General features: G+C 43.2%; 1 protein-coding gene across 2 annotated transcripts in view; it reads right to left on the minus strand.

Annotated features, from left to right (window-relative positions):
* Positions 1 to 18,559, minus strand: part of LOC309475493 (adhesion G-protein coupled receptor G7-like) — a 57,523-nt gene that overhangs the window by 1,134 nt on the left and 37,830 nt on the right. Inside the window, exons 6-13 of one of the 2 annotated variants that reach the window (XM_082138288.1) lie at positions 16,320 to 16,411; positions 16,079 to 16,209; positions 9,806 to 9,910; positions 9,548 to 9,705; positions 9,160 to 9,324; positions 8,693 to 8,805; positions 8,270 to 8,601; positions 3,050 to 3,131 (exon numbers count right to left, since the gene is read on the minus strand). In XM_082138288.1, the coding sequence (XP_081994414.1) occupies positions 3,050 to 3,131; positions 8,270 to 8,601; positions 8,693 to 8,805; positions 9,160 to 9,324; positions 9,548 to 9,705; positions 9,806 to 9,910; positions 16,079 to 16,209; positions 16,320 to 16,411 (1,178 nt within the window). The remainder of the gene's footprint in view (positions 1 to 3,049; positions 3,132 to 8,269; positions 8,602 to 8,692; positions 8,806 to 9,159; positions 9,325 to 9,547; positions 9,706 to 9,805; positions 9,911 to 16,078; positions 16,210 to 16,319; positions 16,412 to 18,559) is intronic. The other variant, XM_082138289.1, reaches the window with a different exon arrangement.

Below are 18,559 nucleotides of genomic sequence, written 5' to 3' on the forward strand. Positions count from 1 at the left end.
ATCCAGAGAGAACAATGTAAAAAACATTTTCATTTTGGGTTGGTTCACCCAAAAATGAAAATTCTCTCATTTACTCAACCTCATATCGTTCCAAACCCATAAGACATTAGTTCATTTTTGAAACACAAATGATGATATTTTACTGAAATCTGTGAGCTTTCTGTCCCTCCATTGACAGTTACGCAACTACCACTTTTACGCTTCAAAAAGTTCATAAAGAGATCATGAAACTAGGGGGTGGTGGTGGCGCAATGGATAAGACACATGCCTTTGGTGTGAGAGACCCGGGTTCGAATCCACTGTGAGACACCAATGTGTCCCTGAGCAAGACACTTAACCCCTAGTTGCTCCAGAGGCGTGCGACCTCTGACATACATAGCAATTGTAAGTCGCTTTGTATAAAAGCGTCAGCTAAATGAATAAATGTAAATGTAAATGTAATCCACATGAATTGAGCAGTTCAGTCCAAATTTCCTGCAATGACTCGATCACTTTATAAGTTTAACATATTGAATTTAAGCTTTTATTCACATATAAACATTAATCAAAGCCTGCATCAGTTATGGTATATGGAAGCCCAAGCATGCTTGCACACAGCACGTTTAAGCTTCGGCATGAACCATTGAGGTTCATTCTCATGTTACACAGCACGTTTGAGCTTCTGCAAGAACCAATGAGGTTCATTCTCGTGTCACACAGCACGTTTGAGCTTCTGCAAGAACCAATGAGGTTCATTCTCGTGTCACACAGCACGTTTGAGCTTCTGCAAGAACCAATGAGGTTCATTCTCGTGTTACACAGCACTTTAAGCTTCGGCAAGAACCAATGAGGTTCATTCTCGTGTTACACAGCACGTTTGAGCTTCTGCAAGAACCAATGAGGTTCATTCTCGTGTTACACAGCACGTTTAAGCTTCGGCAAGAACCAATGAGGTTCATTCTCGTGTTACACAGCACTTTTAAGCTTCGGCATGAACCAATGAGGTTCATTCTTGTGTTACACAGCACGTTTAAGCTTCGGCATGAACCATTGAGGTTCATTCTCGTGTTACACAGCACGTTTAAGCTTCGGCATGAACCAATGAGGTTCATTCTCGTGTTACACAGCACGTTTAAGATTCGACATGAACCATTGAGGTTCATTCTCGTGTTACACAGCACGTTTAAGCTTCGGCATGAACCAATGAGGTTCATTCTCGTGTTACATAGCACGTTTAAGCTTCTGCAAGAACCAATGAGGTTCATTCTCGTGTTACACAGCACGTTTAAGCTTCGGCAAGAACCAATGAGGTTCATTCTCATGTTACACAGCACGTTTGAGCTTCTGCAAGAACCATTGAGGTTCATTCTCGTGTTACACAGCACGTTTAAGCTTCGGCAAGAACCAATGAGGTTCATTCTTGTGTTACACAGCACGTTTAAGCTTCGGCAAGAACCAATGAGGTTCATTCTCGTGTTACACAGCACGTTTAAGCTTCGGCAAGAACCAATGAGGTTCATTCTCATATTACACAGCACGTTTGAGCTTCTGCAAGAACCAATGAGGTTCATTATCGTGTTACACAGCACGTTTAAGCTTCGGCAAGAACCAATGAGGTTCATTCTCGTGTTACACAGCACGTTTGAGCTTCTGCAAGAACCAATGAGGTTCATTCTCGTGTTACACAGCACGTTTAAGCTTCGGCATGAACCATTGAGGTTCATTCTCGTGTTACACAGCACGTTTAAGCTTCGGCATGAACCAATGAGGTTCATTCTCGTGTTACACAGCACGTTTAAGCTTCGACATGAACCATTGAGGTTCATTCTCGTGTTACACAGCACGTTTAAGCTTCGGCATGAACCAATGAGGTTCATTCTCGTGTTACACAGCACGATTAAGCTTCTGCAAGAACCAATGAGGTTAATTCTCGTGTTACACAGCACGTTTAAGCTTCGGCAAGAACCAATGAAGTTCATTCTCATGTTACACAGCACGTTTAAGCTTCGGCATGAACCAATGAGGTTCATTCTCGTGTTACACAGCACGTTTAAGCTTCGGCAAGAACCAATGAGGTTCATTCTCGTGTTACACAGCACGTTTAAGCTTCGGCAAGAACCAATGAGGTTCATTCTCATGTTACACAGCACGTTTGAGCTTCAGCAAGCACCAATGAGGTTCATTCACGCACGTAGGGTGAGTTCTGTCGCTATGCGCAGTTCCTGCATCAACCCTGGGTCAGAACTACCCTCGTGCAACTCTTTAAGTGCCTTGGCCTGATACACTTGCAGGAGGGCCATGGCGTGCAGGGCAGAGGCAGAGACGCCTGTCCAGCATTGCTGTAAGCCTTGGCCGTAAACATGGACGAAAACTTACAGGCCTTGAATGGGAGATGCGTATTACCTAGATGGCAGCATTTTAAAGCCATAGCTGCATCGCAACGGCACGCTCCACTGGGGGATTCCAATCATCCAGATCCCAAGATACCAATCATCCAGTCTTGAGCGTTTGGGACACAGTGGAGGATTTCACTCGAGCCTGACGCTCTCAGCGACGCAAGCAAGGATGCTTGAGCTTCTGTTTATGTCAGCTGAACAATGTTCATATGTGAATAAAAGCCTAAATTCAATCTGTTCATATAGTGATTAAATTTGGACTAAACTGCTCAAAGTGTCAAAGTGGTTGTTGCGTATACTTTCAATGGAGGGACATAAATATCTTAGATTTCATTAAAATTATCTTTGGGTTTTGAAGATGAACGAAAGTCTTACAGGTTTGGTACAATGTGAGGGTGAGTAAATGATGACAGAATTTTCCTTTTTGGGTGAACTATCCTAAGGGCTGGTTTCGCAGGCAGGGCTTAGATTGAGCCAGGGTTAGGTCTTAAATCTTAAAAAAATGTAATGGTGCCTTAAAAAAAACACTAGTGTGCATCAACAAAACAATGGCACTGACATAAAACAGCTCAAACATGCATTTTAGTCTGGGACTAGGCGTAAGCCTTGTTTGTGATTCTGGGCATAAAAGGTATAAAGTTTAGTTTTAAAAAATGGAAATATTTGATACTTACAACTCTTCTTGTCGATAACCTAAAGGATCTTTCACACTGTAGGTGGAACCCAATGAGATACCAACAATAACAGCAGGTAGAACTAAACAGAAAAAGATTTATTGACATTTAATGACATTATATATTGGATATATTATTTCATATTTAGGGTTTAGTCTTATGTTTGATTTTGCAGTTAATACCCAGGATGCAGGGGTGGGTGAAATAAGAAAAAACGATTTACCAATATTCATAAAAATGTTAGTTGATAACAACAAGTATACACCTACCTTTCTCTCTTTCATTTTTGGAAAAATGATTAAAAAATGCTGAAAAACGTTTTAATTAAAATAGTCATGTACACTGCAGTTGTAACGGTCACAAGCTGGAGTGCCCATGAGAGCCGCCAGAGGGCACTCCACAACAGACTATCTTGTTCACTCAGACTACATTTCCCATAACTCACTGCCCGGACTCATCATCACTGATTGTATTCACCTGTATCTCATTCACCTGTATCTCATCACCTTGTTAGTTTCAGCCTATTTATTCCTTGTTCATTCATTCAATCATTGCGAAGTTTTGTTTAGTGTCACACTGCAACTCTGAGTGTTTTCCTGGTTTTCTTGTTTCTTGTTTCTTGTTTCTTGTTTCTTGTTTATTGGTTTTCAGATTTCTTGCCTGTTCCTTGGATTACTCTCTTGCCTCTGACCCCTGCCTGTTTTTGTTTTGTTTTGTTTTGTTTTGTTTTGTTTGTTTGGACTGTCTACCTGTGTTTTGACCCTTTGGCTGTTTATTGGATTACGTGTCTGGATTGCCCCTTAATAAAGCTGCATTTGGATCTCCTCTTTGAGTCTCGGAGCAGTTTCGTGACAGAAAACTTCGCCACACCCAGATCCAGCAGCTATGACCTCCAGGAATCCAGCAGTACGGATCTCGCCTGATCTTCCCAGCATGAGCCGGGAGTTCGCTGGACAGATCGCGGCCTTGGCCCTGGATAGCCTCGATCTGTTCCAGTACACCTGGGGGTTTGTTCCTCTCGCTGCCTCTTGCTCTCTGGGCGATGAGGCAATTAAGTTGTGTTACCGGCTGGGGGCTAAGGAGGTTGACCCGAGGGAGCTCCCCGATCTCTCTGGTCTGGATTGGAGAGAGGCACTCTCCAGATGTCTGGAGAGCTTCCTTCCGTGGCACGCCATGTCACCGTCTGCTCTTCACGCCAGTCCAGCCGAGCCCGCACTTCACGCCAAATCTGCCGAAGCCAAGGCAGTATGCGTCATGCCCGCCGCCCCTGAGACAGCAGGCGGCATGCCCGCCAAGCTAGAGCCTTCACCGCTGGTCTCGTCCAGCACAGAGCCCTGTTCACCGCTGGTCCCGTCCAGCACAGAGCCCTCTTCACCGCTGGTCTCGTCCAGCACAGAGCCTTCACTGCTGGTTCCGTCCAGCACAGAGCCCTCTTCACCGCTGGTTCCGTCCAGCTCAGAGCCCTCTTCGCCGCTGGTCCTGCCCAGCTCAAAGCCCTCTTCGCCGCTGGTTCCGTCCAGTTCAGAGCCCTCTTCATCGCTGGTCCTAACCAGCTCAGAACCCTCTTCGCCACTGGTCCTACCCAGCTCAAAGCCCTCGCCGCCGCTGGTCCCGTCAAGCTCAGAGTGCGCTGATCCTGATCCAGAGACTGAGCTTCACGTCACTTCTGCCGATCCAGAGACTGAGCTTCACGTCACTTCTGCCGATCCAGAGACTGAGCTTCACGTCACTTCTGCCGATCCAGAGACTGAGCTTCACGTCACTTCTGCCGATCCAGAGACTGAGCTTCACGTCACGTCAGCCGATCCAGAGACTGAGCCTCACGTCACGTCCGCCCGTCAAGAGTCTCGTCCCGCCGAGACTGAATCTGTTCCTGAGCCTGAATCTGATCCTGATACTGAGCCTGAATCTGTTCCTCTTTCTGCGCCTGTGTCTTCGGACAGGATGGCCGACTCCACGCCTGTGTCTTCGGACAAGATGGCCGACTCCACGCCTGTGTCTCCGTACAAGATGGCCGACTCCACGCCAGTGTCTCCGTACAAGATGGCCGCCACCGAGCCAGTGTCTCCGGACAAGATGGTCTGTCCCTGAGCCGGTGTCTGTTCCTGTCCCTGAGCCGGTGTCTGTTCCTGTCCCTGAGCCGGTGTCTGTTCCTGTCCCTGAGCCGGTGTCTGTTCCTGTCCCTGAGCCGGTGTCTGTTCCTGTCCCTGAGCCGGTGTCTGTCCCTGAGCCGGTGTCTGTCCCTGTGCCATGGCCGCCTGAAGGGTCGTCTCCTCCCTGGTCGCCTGCACAGCCTGATCCGCCCTGGTCGCCTGCACAGCCTGATCCGAGCCGGTGTCTGTCCCTGAGCCGGTGTCTGTCCCTGTGCCATGGCCGCCTGAAGGGTCGTCTCCTCCCTGGTCGCCTGCACAGCCTGATCCGCCCTGGTCGCCTGCACAGCCTGATCCGAGCCGGTGTCTGGCCTCCCATCTTGCCGCCTGATCCGCCCTGGCCTCCCATCTTGCCGCAGTCTCCAGGTCCTCTTCCACTTCACGGGCCTGGCCCTCCATCCCGCCCCCGGGTCCTCCTCTGCTCCACCACCCTCCTGAACTGTTTTTCTGAGCGTCTGGAATCCGCTCCTTAAAGGGTGGGCTATGTAACGGTCACAAGCTGGAGTGCCCATGAGAGCCGCCAGAGGGCACTCCACACCAGACTATCTTGTTCACTCAGACTACATTTCCCATAACTCACTGCCCGGACTCATCATCACTGATTGTATTCACCTGTATCTCATTCACCTGCATCTCATCACCTTGTTAGTTTCAGCCTATTTATTCCTTGTTCATTCATTCAATCATTGCGAAGTTTTGTTTAGTGTCACACTGCAACTCTGAGCGTTTTCCTGGTTTTCTTGTTTATTGGTTTTCAGATTTCTTGCCTGTTCCTTGGATTACTCTCTTGCCTCTGACCCCTGCCTGTCTTGTTTTGGTTTTGTTTTGTTTGTTTGGACTGTCTACCTGTGTTTTGACCCTTTGGCTGTTTATTGGATTACGTGTCTGGATTGCCCCTTAATAAAGCTGCATTTGGATCTCCTCTTTGAGTCTCGGAGCAGTTTCGTGACAGCAGTAAAGCTACTTGATCAATATAACTAAACAATCATTTGAAATACAGTTTTATAATATCTTCTCACCGAGTCAATAGTGTTTGTTTTTTTTTCAATACAAGCAAGACTTCTTATTCGTATTTAGTTTAAGCAAGATGAGTGATTTCTGAAGCCTCTTCAACTTTGTAATCTTCAAAAACATACTGAAAACCTTTTGCCGATTTTATATATATATATATAGGCCTATGTTAATACTTGACATGCTCGAAACGCATGGTTACTCTAGATAATGCTTAAAGGAGCAGTTAACTTTAAAAGGAAAATTACCCCATGATTTACTCACCCTCAAGCCATCCTAGGTGTATATGACTTTCTTCTTTCAGACAAATACATTTGGAGTTAATAAAAACCCTGACGCTTCCGAGCTTTATAATGACAGTGGATTGCAACCATGTGTTTGAAGCTCAAAAAAGTGCATCTATCCATCATAAAAGTGCTCCACACTGCTCTGGAGGGTTCATAAAGGCCTTCTGAAGAAAAACGATGACTTTGAGTAAGAAAAATATTCATATTTATCACGTTACAAATTAAAATTCTAACCTCCAGCCAAACGCAGTCTAATTGCGTCTAAAGTGCAACTTAGGACAACAGAAGTAGCATGGCGTAGTGTGTAAATATCAGCAATATGTCGCACTACTCCCATAAGTTGCGCTTTAGACTTAAGTTTAATCCGTATGTTCGTTTGGCTGGAAGCTTTTTTTGAGCTTCAAAATGATGGTTGCAATCCACTGCAATTAAAAAGTTCGGAAGCGTCAGGGTGTTAATTAATATAACTCTGATTGTATTCTGAAAGAAGAAAATCATATACACCTAGGATGGCTTGAGGGTGAGTAAATCATGGTGTAATTTTCATTTTAAAGTGAACTACTCCTTTAATAATAACTGAGGTACTTCCCTCACCGTTATCGCTTCTTCATGCTGGTAAGAAAACGTCACAGTGAGAGGGTCAATTCCACACAATCATACACTACTTTAGATGATTAACGTTCAACAAACCTTAAAGGGATAGTTCACCTTAAGTCTTTATTTACTCACCCTGGTGTTGTTTTTATGCCACATGCCCTTCTTTCTTCTTTGGACCATAAGGGGAGAATAAATAAAAAAATATATAAAAAAATCCTGCTTACACTCATCCATATAATGGCTGTGAATAGCGACCAGCATCTATCTTTTAAAAAATATCCAAAAGTATCACAGAATGATCCCATGCAACACTTGTCTTATATTCCATGTGTACTGGGGGTATATAAATAAACAAACCAAACAAAAATTTTATGTATTTTTTCTATGAAAATCCTGACTTTGGAAGTTAGTCTTCTCTGCACGGCTGCGCAATGTGTGCATTCTATTAGTGCCGCAGTTCACTCAGTCTTGCCCAGAAAAAGCACACAAGTCGTGAGAAATCACGATTAACAAAAACGCAACATGAAATGCCTAGAAATTGTATCTGTGTGCTATTTTAACCGAGTTAAATATCTCCGGGAAGTCTCAAACTCGCACGTCGCCCAGTAGTGCACAGAAGACCAACGGCTAAGGTCAGGATTTTTCTGCAAGTTTCTGGTTGTTTTTTTGTTTTGTTTTTCAAAACCCTAGTATACTCCCAGAACACTTGGAATATATGACATGAGTCACATAGGATCATTCTGTGATGCTTTGGTATATTTTTTAAAAAGCTTGATGCTGGTTGCTATTCACTGCCATTGTGTGGTCGAGCATGAGCAGTAAATTTTTTTAATTCTCCTTTTGTGGTCACAAAAAGAATGAAGGGCATACGGCATTGGAACAACACCAGGGTGAGTAAATGATGAGAAATTATTCATTAAAGTTTGTGAGGAAAACTCAACAGAAAGCAATGCTTTCTTGACATAAAAAAAAAAAAAGAAGGATTTATTTTGCCGTGGCGCTAATGATTCAGCAGCAGAAAAGTGGCACAGGTAACACTGGCATAACTGCACTAAAAATTTGAATATTTATACCAGTTGATGTATTTACGCATATATCGTTTTAACCCATGCTGAAAACCAAGAAGTTAGTCACAAACTACACAATACTTTAGTGTTTTGTTAAATGTCCCCTACCCCATCCAATAGCCAGGGAAACCTTTGGAAACCATGGAGGTGTTCCAGACACTCCGTTTTTGAAGAGGAGGAACACATTAATGCCGTACAGAGTGTTCCAAGTGAACGTGGCCAACAGGAAGTACTGAAGCAGAGCTGTAAATGCTGTACAGGGACCCTCATCTGGGTACTTGTGATGGTCTGACTCAGGAACTATGTTCTGACCAGACATCTTTGCCACACTCAGATGTTGGACAGGGTTGTTTATGCCGAAGATGAAGAGAAGGTAGAAAACCGTCATGCTCATGCAGATGTTCACCATTAGCAGAGTAGGATTGCCTCCTCTTGACTTCCTGTGGCAAAGTGCATGAATATAAGTTATAAAAAGTTTCACCACTCAAATAGATGTGGCTATGCTTAACAGTGTAAACTATAAGCCTTTACCTGGTTATGATTTTGTACCCAGCTGTGACAGACAGACCCAGTACAGACAGAGCGCAGCCGGTGATGCTGATCCAATTCAAGGCTTCAGAATACTGATAGTTGATATCAAATGTCTGCAGAAAATTACACTAAAATTCTAGTTCCAATGGACTTCACAGCATCATAGACTTTACACTCTTAAAAATAAAGGTTCTTTATTGGTATCTTTGGTTCATTTGCATTCCATGGAACAGTTCCATTGCAAAAAAGGTTTATAGCGGAGAACGGTTCTTCTGATTATTAAAAAATGTTCTTTACACTAAGAAAAAAATTTTCTTTTAAGAATTGTTCAGTTAAAAGTTATTTGGTGAAGCAAATATGTATCTTCTATGGCATTGCTCTAAAAACCACCTTTATTTTTTAGAGTGTACTGACCCATTAAAGTCAAATATCAATGATATCTATATCCTTGTACAAATATATCTTACCATCAGAATGGCAAAGTTTGCATTTTTATTTTTTTCTGGATAACAGCTGCATACTACATGACCTGAGGGGTTCATTGTTTTGGAGCAGCCATCTGGACTCCAGTCATTTTTAGTGTAACTCCAAAACACACATGCAAAGTCGTTGAGGGATAGTGTGGAATCGACCTGAAAGTTCAACAATGTATTAATTCATGAACACTATACCTGTGCCTAGAAATATACTTAAAGGTTCTTTAAGGGAACCAAAACCCCTTTTGGAACCTTTATTTTTAAGAGTGTAAGGCCTGAGAAATTAGTTTTTTCTCATTTCATTATTAATAAGCTACAGCAAGGCACAAACCACAAAAGCGTGCCCAGAGGGAAGTGTGATGTTGGACTAGCTGCTCACCGATGGTGTGAATGCAAACTCAATGTGGTCAAATCCTAGATTTTCTTGAAGGTTAGCAGATATTACTCTTCTCTTGGTATCCAGAGAAGGTTGGAAGCTTTTTGACTGAAAGAACTGATCACTGTCATAGAGGACAAACCCAACATCTTTAATAAAATCTACAGAAAGAGTGAAAAAAGTTGCTATAGTTAAAATATCACTTTCAACCGATAATTTCATGTGGAATAATTACAAAATAAAACAAGGGGGAAAGTAGACCTTCACTGAAATTGACTTTCATTTGAAGGTCAATGTTATCTTTGGAAATCTCAGCCTGTGTCGTATCCAGTTTTATTCTGTCAGGTAAAAAAGTATCACTTTGCCCTGAAGAAATGAAGAGAAACATGACTGTTAGGAGCAATCTAACATTCCAAACCCTTACAAAAAAACAAAATTATATATATTTAATAAAAAGTATATTTTTACTTTATGTATAAGTATAATAATATCAATATACTTGTAGTAAACTTGAGTGTGCTATTTCAATACTACTTGGGACTAAATTGGCCCACTTTTTTAGTGCATAAGTGAACTTGTAGGTATACTGATAGTTCCCTTTCTGACATTGTGTTGAAATACAGATATTAGGGGTCACTCTTGGGACCCCCAAACACCTCTGATGTATTCAGAAAAGGTCAATGAAATTGGCATGTGGAACCAGAGCAAACATCAGCGGTCTCTCTCAGCATTTGCAGAGATAAGTGCAGGGAGTTCCCATCAGTGGTGTTCTGAAAGAGGCAATTTCCTTAATAAAAGAGTGAATTCCTCTAAAAGAGCTGCACGGCCGATCGCCTCTTTTAAAATATGCCGTTGTGCCAGGGCTCGCAAAATTTCTAAAACGCTGGTAGCCCTTCGGCAAGCACTCTTCAGATTTTGGTAGCCCGAAATGAATTTTACTAGCCCAGATAAAAAGACAATTTTTAATGTAGAAAAGTGGTTATGAGTCTAAACAATGAATCAAAAACTTTTTAAAAACACAAAATATCAACAAATATGCATCTGGTTATAACTGAACTGAAATGTGTGTGACCAGTATGGAACATGAATCAGTCTGTGTCTGTGGCTCAGCCCCCAATTAGGGTATGATAAAAAAAATAAAAAAGTAACACTTTAGTTAAAGGTCTAATGCTCACTATTAACTAGTTTCATTAACATGCAGATGGCAGGGTTTTATCATCACGGAGGTCCCGAATGTGAGGTAGGCTAGTCAGGGGGCACCCCAGAGAAAATTTTGATTCCTCTGATCTACTTATGTGCATTTTAAGATGTTTTGAAGGCCAAAAAAATTGGATAACAATAGCTTTGAAACCATGTAAGTGGGCAGCTGATTATTTTTCTCCTCATCAGCAACACACTCCTATTCTCTTTGTTTTTCTCTTGCTCTGTCTCTTCCCCTCCTAAAGCTGAGCTTTGACTGATATAGGCTTTTAATTTTTGTCTGTCAGTGAAGTAAACATAGGGTAAACTGATAGGTTGATTTATGTATCATTTTCTCAGACGCATTAATTTACTGAAAGCTATTAGGAAAGCTAGGTAGCCTAACTAAGTTTATTAAATAAATTCACAATATGTACACATTCATTATTGTTCTTATTCCTAATACAGGGCTTTATAATCAAAGAGGTCCTACATTTAAGGTTATTGGAGGTTCAAATTGTTTATTTCTCTGATATGTCCATTTCAAGACATTATAAGTCCAAAAAAAGATAAGAAATAGCTTTAAAACAATGTCAGTGGGCAGTAGCCTAGATTATGTGTCAATACTTCTTATCCATCACTCTTTTTTTTTCTCTCAGTCTCCTCATCTTGCCCTGTCTCTTCCCCTCCTAAAGCTGAACTTTTTTAATTTACTGAAGGCTATTGTATATTAATTCTCAACATGTACACATTCATTATTAATCTTGTGCCTAACATGATGAAAACGGCTTTGTTAATGCTCTGTTAATGTCCCCTCACAATGACAGTAAACGAATTATTAGTCACGTTACAGGCCCATTTTCAGTTCAAAATGGCGAAATTCGACAAAAGTATATTCATTTGTCTGATTATTTTTGTCATTCGTCTCACATTTATGACCTAAAAAAGCTGTCAAATATGAAATGTTTAGTTTAGCTACTTACATCTTCTTGCACTTGACCGTAAACTAAAGCGTCAGTCGCTCTGCTCAAATTCGCGCTCAGCAGCTTCTGTGTATATAAAGCCCGCCTACTTTGATTTGATTGGTCATCTCAAATATTCTGACATTGACGAGCAGTGACAGACCAATGATACTCAGATGAACACACCCCCACACACACACTGTCCTCTGTTTCTGAAGTGCGCTCTGCTCGGCGCCGCTGCGGATTGAAGATGAAGAACGCAGCGAACACTATTTCAGATAGCCCGTTGGGCAGGCCGGTTGTGCATTTTGGTAGCCCGACTTGAAAACACAATAGCCCCGGGACGTCGGACTAGCGATTTTGCGAGCCCTGCGTTCCGTCCGTGTCCTCCTGGGTGCAGGCGATTTCTCTCTCTCTTGGACAACCACGAGTGATGTTTTCACTGTATGGGCCACGCTCATGATGCAGGGTTCGTATGGGTGCTTAAAATCCTTGAATTTTGATGTTGTGTTTTCAAGGTTTGAAAAGTGCTTAAATTTTGGATAAAATGCTTGAAATTGTAACTGTATTTCTTTCACAACAAATACCTATCTGACTGAAGTTTGTTTATTAAATTGAGAAATAAAATGTAGCTCTTCAGATACAGAGTGATTGCTTTTCATTTTGATTTCCGTGCTTGTTTGGATGCCCCGTTTTTATTGGCCGCGTGGGTAATCGTCACAGAGTACGGTGGCAAAAGTTGAACTATTTTTAACTTTGACCGCGGCGTGCGCGTGAGCTCGCCAATTCTGCGCTCCCCTTTGGTTGACGCAGCAACAAACGTCCTCGCATGGCGCAAGCCATTGAAATAAATGGGTTTCATAACGCAGCGCATTCCGTGTCCTGTCTGAAAGGGTCATTAGTGACTGAGAGTACTTGGTGTGATAATGTAATATTTGTAATGCATGTCCGTTACGGCATGTTCATTTGTGGAATGTGCAGTGAACATAGCCAAAGTTACAGCATAGTAATTAACGTTAACTACCCGCAACTTAAAACCTGCAAACTTTAAAATGGACCTTGAAAGTGCTTGAAAAGTGCTTGAATTTAACTTTAGAAAAGGGGTACGAACCCTGATGATGAAATGGTGTTCAGGTTGAAATGGCGGAGTATCTGACCATGGGGGAAGATGTAGATGATGAAGAGGAGGGGGCCGAGTACGGAGCCTTGGGGAACACCTTGGGTGACTGTGGCTGTGGCAGAGCTGTGGTTATGGAGAGAGATGAAGTGGGATCTGTTGGAAAGGTAGGAGCAGAGCCAGCTGAGTGCAGTACCTTCGATACCGAGGTCTTTGAGTCTGGTGAGCAGGATTTTATGGCTCACGGTATCGAAGGCTGCACTCAGGTCGAGGAGGATAATGATGTTGAGGGAACCGTTGTCAGCAGATGTGAGGAGGTCATTGAGGACTTTGAGGAGAGCAGTTTTTGTGCTGTAGAGGGGGCGGAAACCAGATTGGAGAGGTTCAAACTATACGTTCCAGGGTTTTAGACAGAAAGGGGAGGTTGGATATTGGGCGGTAGTTGTTGAGGGAGGAGGGATCCAGACCAGGTTGTTTAAGGATTGGGGAGACAGCGGCATTTTTTAAGGCTGAAGGGGCAGTTCCAAGGGACAGTGAGGAGTTGAAGAGGTTAGTGAGGTAGAGGCATAGGACGGGGAGGCAGGACTTAAGGAGTGGAGTAGGGAGGGAGTCAATGAAGCAGGTAGTGGGTTTGGAAGAGCTGATGAGTTTAGAGATTTCAGGAGGGGTGACCAAGTCAAACTGGGAGAGGAGACAGTGTGGAGGAGGGGGAGGGAGGACAGGAGGGATGGAGAGAAGAGGAGCCGTGGTAGGTGCTGGAGTAGACACTGGGAGGTCAGATACATGGGATAGAGATTTGTGAATGATGTTGATTTTGTCAGCGAAAAAGTGGAGGAATGAATTGCAGAGATCCAGAGTAGAGGTAGGGAGGGTGTTGGTCCGAGGGTTGATGAGGTTGTTCATTGTGGAGAAGAGGGTTCTGGGGTTTTGACAGGGGTTGGTGAGGATGGTGGAGAGGTAGGCAGATTTGGCAGCAATGAGGGCGTCTTTGTAGGCAGTGAGGTGGAGTTTATAGGCTTCATGGTGGACTGTGAGAGATGATTTTTTTGTCAGACGTTCAAGTTGGCGGCCTGTTTGTTTCATTTTCCAGAGTGCAGGTGTATCCCAGGGTGAAGAGGTGTTAAAGGTGACGTTTTTGTTTTGAGGGGGGCCAGAGTTTTGAGGGAGGTAGACAGGGTGTAGTTGAGGTGGTTTGTGAGATCATCAGGTGATATGAGAGTTGAGTCCAGGTGGAGAAAGGTGGAGAGCAGGTCAGAGAGATGGTGGGGATCGATAGATTTGATTGAGGGAGAAGAAGTCATTGGGTTGTTGCCAGGTTTCAGTGAGCAGAAGGAAGTCCAGAGTGTTGTCGAGGATTAGTTCATGGAGGGCAGGGGCTTTATTATTGAGCGATCGGGTGTTGAGGAGGGCAAAGTTGTCATGGTGAGAGGGTGGTGGGATGAGGGCAGGCTGGAAAGATCCGAGATTGTCCCGGTTAGCAGTACGTGTGGACGGTGGGGAGGGGAGGTATTGCAGTTGAGGGGGGACAGTGAGTGGATTTTCAAATGATTGGAGAATAGGTGTATTTGAAGTGCGGATAGCACTGTAGTCCAGTACGGGTTTTGTGTGCAGCCAGACTGTGAGTTCGGCCCTATGTGATCCAGCGGGGGAAGCATTCTGATGACGTGCGAGCGGTGCGACAGAGCGTGCAGGTGACCAGATGGATGGAATGGATTGTCCGTGGTGAAAGTAAACAAACTTGCAGCGAAAGCTTCTGTGGATGTAATGGGGTCGACGTAGAAGTCTGAGCTGTTTGATGACTGGGATGCAGGATGGAATGGAGTAGTTGATTAGTTCAACCAGTTGCAGAGTTGAATATTTGAACATGATGCCGAGCGAAGGGACTGAGAGCTCCGTGATAGCAGTTAGCCTTGGACTAGGGGCACAGAGGTGGATAACTGATGTGAGTGCCAAAATGATCCACGGCTCGAACACGGCTCGCATCTGGTGGAGGTTGCCTGTGAGAAGGAGGTAGGCAATCGGGTTAGCTGCTGTAGCAGCTAGGATTAGCTGCCACGCATTGGGTGAACGAGGGCAGCCAGTTGCGGCTAACCGACGAGGCGACAATCCGGTCGAGGAGCCCAAGCGGCTTCGGGAAACAGCTGAGAGGCTGTCCAGAGGTAGAGAGGCTGTCCAGAGGTAGGGGTACAGCAAACACAAATAAACAGGAACAAGAGAGGCAATAGCAGACGGAGAAGTGGCGAAAAAACAGCACCAGCGTCCTCTCACGTTGAGTGCTGCTAAACTGCTGCTAAACTATCAAAACTGCTGCTAAACTGTCAATATCTATTGGTCTATATTGGTTGAGACCAATCTTAGCTCTGCGAGTTCTGAATTACACTATGTACAAGCTCCCATTCATGATGCTCACACAGAAACACATGCTCTCATGTTTCAGACTCCAAGATTGGTTCGCACCGATAGACCTGAAGGATGTGTACTTGTCTCAATGTCTCTATCCTTGCTTGGCACAGACCATTTCTACAGTTCACCTTAGAGGGAGGGGCATACCAGTACAAAGTCTTCCCATTCGGGGTGTCCCTGTCTCCTCGCATCTTCGCGAAAGTCGCAGAGGCTGCCCCTTCACTGTTAAGGTAAGTTAACCCTTACCATGGTATCTAATCCTAGCCCACTTATGAGGGTTATTGTTTGCACACAGGGACTTGATCCTCGAGCACCTACCCGACTGGGACTTCGGGTCAACTGGGAAAAAAGCATGCTTTCCCCGATGCAGAGCATCTCTTTTCTCTGTGTGAAGTTGGACTCAATCCCCATGACAGGACGTCTTTCACAAAACACCGGTACCACTGAAATATTTGCAGAGGCTCCTGGGTCAAATGGCATCCTTGGCAGCAGTCACAAGAGACTTCTTATGAAAACAAACATTTCTAAAATATTCAACATTTTTGACCAGCAGTGTACATAAATAAAAACACTGCATTATGACTCTTCCTCTTTTGCTGCATTCACACCAGGTCAAGTCGACAACATGTGACCTTCTACTCAGAGCTGTTCGTGCCCTTAGATTTGTAATTATGCATCTCTATGGTAACACTATTAATGGCAAAATTAATCTGCAGTGGCCTGGTGGTACAAGTTGGAGCCTTGTAGAACTGCACTTGCAAGTTCTACAAGGTCATGAACACTTTTTACAAGTCGGAATCTTGTCATTTTGACATGCCGTGAATGCACCTTTTTTCTTGAAAGTTCTGTTGTATATTTAAGCTTCAAACTTGCCTTTAAAAGAGGTTAATTGCACTTGATGGATTGGAGATTGCCCCTTCAGTGACAGCACTGCCATGTTCGGTTGCACCAGCAATGGATTTGACTTCTCACGCAGAGAGAGTTTCTGTAGAGTCTGTGTTAGTCTAAACAAACAAAATTAAAAAGTCAGACAGCAGGTCAAAAAGATAGTGCTTATGAATTTGGTTGAGATGGTTCTGTATGTCAGTGCAGTGAGTGTGAATTGTTTTGTTACTCATTTATTGCAGTTTGGTTGACGGAAAAGTACATCCCATGACTTGCGCTCAGGAGCTGACTGACTGTGGCGACTGCTGACACTGCAATATCCTGAACAATGAAGAAAAAGAGTTTCTCAAAACAACTCTGGTTTGTATACGCACTGATGAGCCAAAACATTACGACCGGTCACAGGTGGAGCAAATATCGTTGATCATCTCCTATTAAGAGCACATATTAAGGTCTAGGTAGATTAGATGGTAAGCAAACAATAACAATTATTATAATCAACATGTTGGATGCATGAGAAATGGGCAGGAATAAAGATCTGATTGATTTTGATAAGGTCCAAATTGTTATGGCAAGGCAACTGGGTCCAAGTATCTCTGAAATGGCAAAGCTTGTGGGTTGCTCACGGTCAGCAGTGGTGAGAATTTACCAACAGTGATCCGAGATGTGATAAACCACAAACCGACAACAGGGTGTTGGGCACTCAAGGCTGGCTACAAAACACTGTGCATCACACTCACTGGGTAGCTCAGACCAGAGTGTCTATGTCAGAGTGTCAGAGTGCCCTGTCTACCGTCAAAGGAATCTACAAGTCAAGTCAAGTCAAGTCAAGTTTATTTGTATAGCGCTTTTCACAATACAGATTGCATCAAAGCAGCTTCACAGTATTAAATTAAAATAATACAACAAAGTTTGTTTCAAGAGGAATTTATTGATGGATAAAATTAAATGAGATATCCCCAAAATATCCCCAACTGAGCAAGCCAAAGGCAACAGTGGCAAGGAACCGAAAAACTCCATCAAGTGACCTAATGGTGTCCTAAAACTCCATCAGGTGCCTTAATGGAGAAAAAAAACCTTGGGAGAACCCAGGCTCAGTCGGGGGCCAGTTCTCCTCTGGCATTGGATAGAGGCCGGATTGTAGTTTGAACTGTAGGATTATATGAATGCCTGGCTGAAGAGATGCGACTTTAATCTAGTTTTAAACTGGGAGAGCGAGTCTGAGCAACGAACAGTATCAGGAAGACTATTCCAGAGTTTTGGAGCCAAATGTGAAAATGCTCTCCCTCCTTTGGTGGTTCTGGATATCCTACAGTAGGTATGACCAAAAGCCTTGAATTTAGTGATCTCAAAGAGCGCGATGGATTATAGGGCGATAGAAGATCCGTTAAATAGACTGGAGCTAAGCCGTTTAGGGCTTTATAAGTCAGTAGCAATACCTTGTAATTAATACGGAACTTTATAGGTAACCAATGCAGTGATGATAAAATCGGTGTTATATGATCATATTTTCTTGATCTCGTAAGAACTCTAGCGGCGGCATTTTGGACTAACTGTAGCTTGTTTATTGAGGATGCAGGACAACCAGCTAATAAAGCATTACAGTAATCCAGTCTCGAGGTCATGAATGCATGAACTAACTTTTCTGCATCAGAAACTGATAGCATATTACGTAGCTTAGCAATGTTTCTAAGGTGGAAAAAGGCTGTTTTTGTAACATAAGAAATATGATTTTCAAAAGACAGGTTGCAATCGAGTATAACACCCAGGTCTTTTACTGTAGAGGATAAAGTAACAGGACATCCTATGATGTTAAAGTTGTATTGTGCGAGGTTTTGTGGGCGGTTTTTTGAACCGATAAGTATTACCTCTGTCTTGTCTGGATTTAATAAAAGAAAATTACGCGTCATCCAATCTTTTATATCTTTAACACACTCTGTCAATTTGGAAAATGTAGCGTTTTCATCCGGCCGTGATGAAATATATATTTGAGTGTCATCAGCATAACAATGGAAACTAATTCCATGTTTCCTTATAATATTTCCAAGTGGCATCATATATATTGAAAATAACAGAGGGCCTAATACAGATCCCTGCGGCACTCCATAGTTTACTGGAGTTATGATCGATTTTTCTCCATTTAAATAGACAAAATGGTAGCGGTCAGATAGGTATGATTTGAACCAGCTTAGTGCTTGTCCTTGAACACCAGTATAATTTTGTAGTCGATCTAAGAGTATTGTATGATCTATAGTATCGAACGCAGCACTAAGATCAAGTAAAACTAGTATTGAGATACAGCCTTGGTCAGAAGCTAAAAGTAAATCATTTGTGATTTTAACGAGCGCAGTTTCAGTGCTATGATGCGATGGGCACTTGAGCGTCGAAACTGGATCTTGGAGCAGTGGAAGAAGGACGGCTGGTCCAATGAGTCCCTTTTTTTTTTACATAATAAAAATGATAATGTAA

This window comes from Leuciscus leuciscus, assembly GCF_965113295.1.
Source record: "Leuciscus leuciscus genome assembly, chromosome: 15".
Taxonomy (NCBI): domain Eukaryota; kingdom Metazoa; phylum Chordata; class Actinopteri; order Cypriniformes; family Leuciscidae; genus Leuciscus; species Leuciscus leuciscus.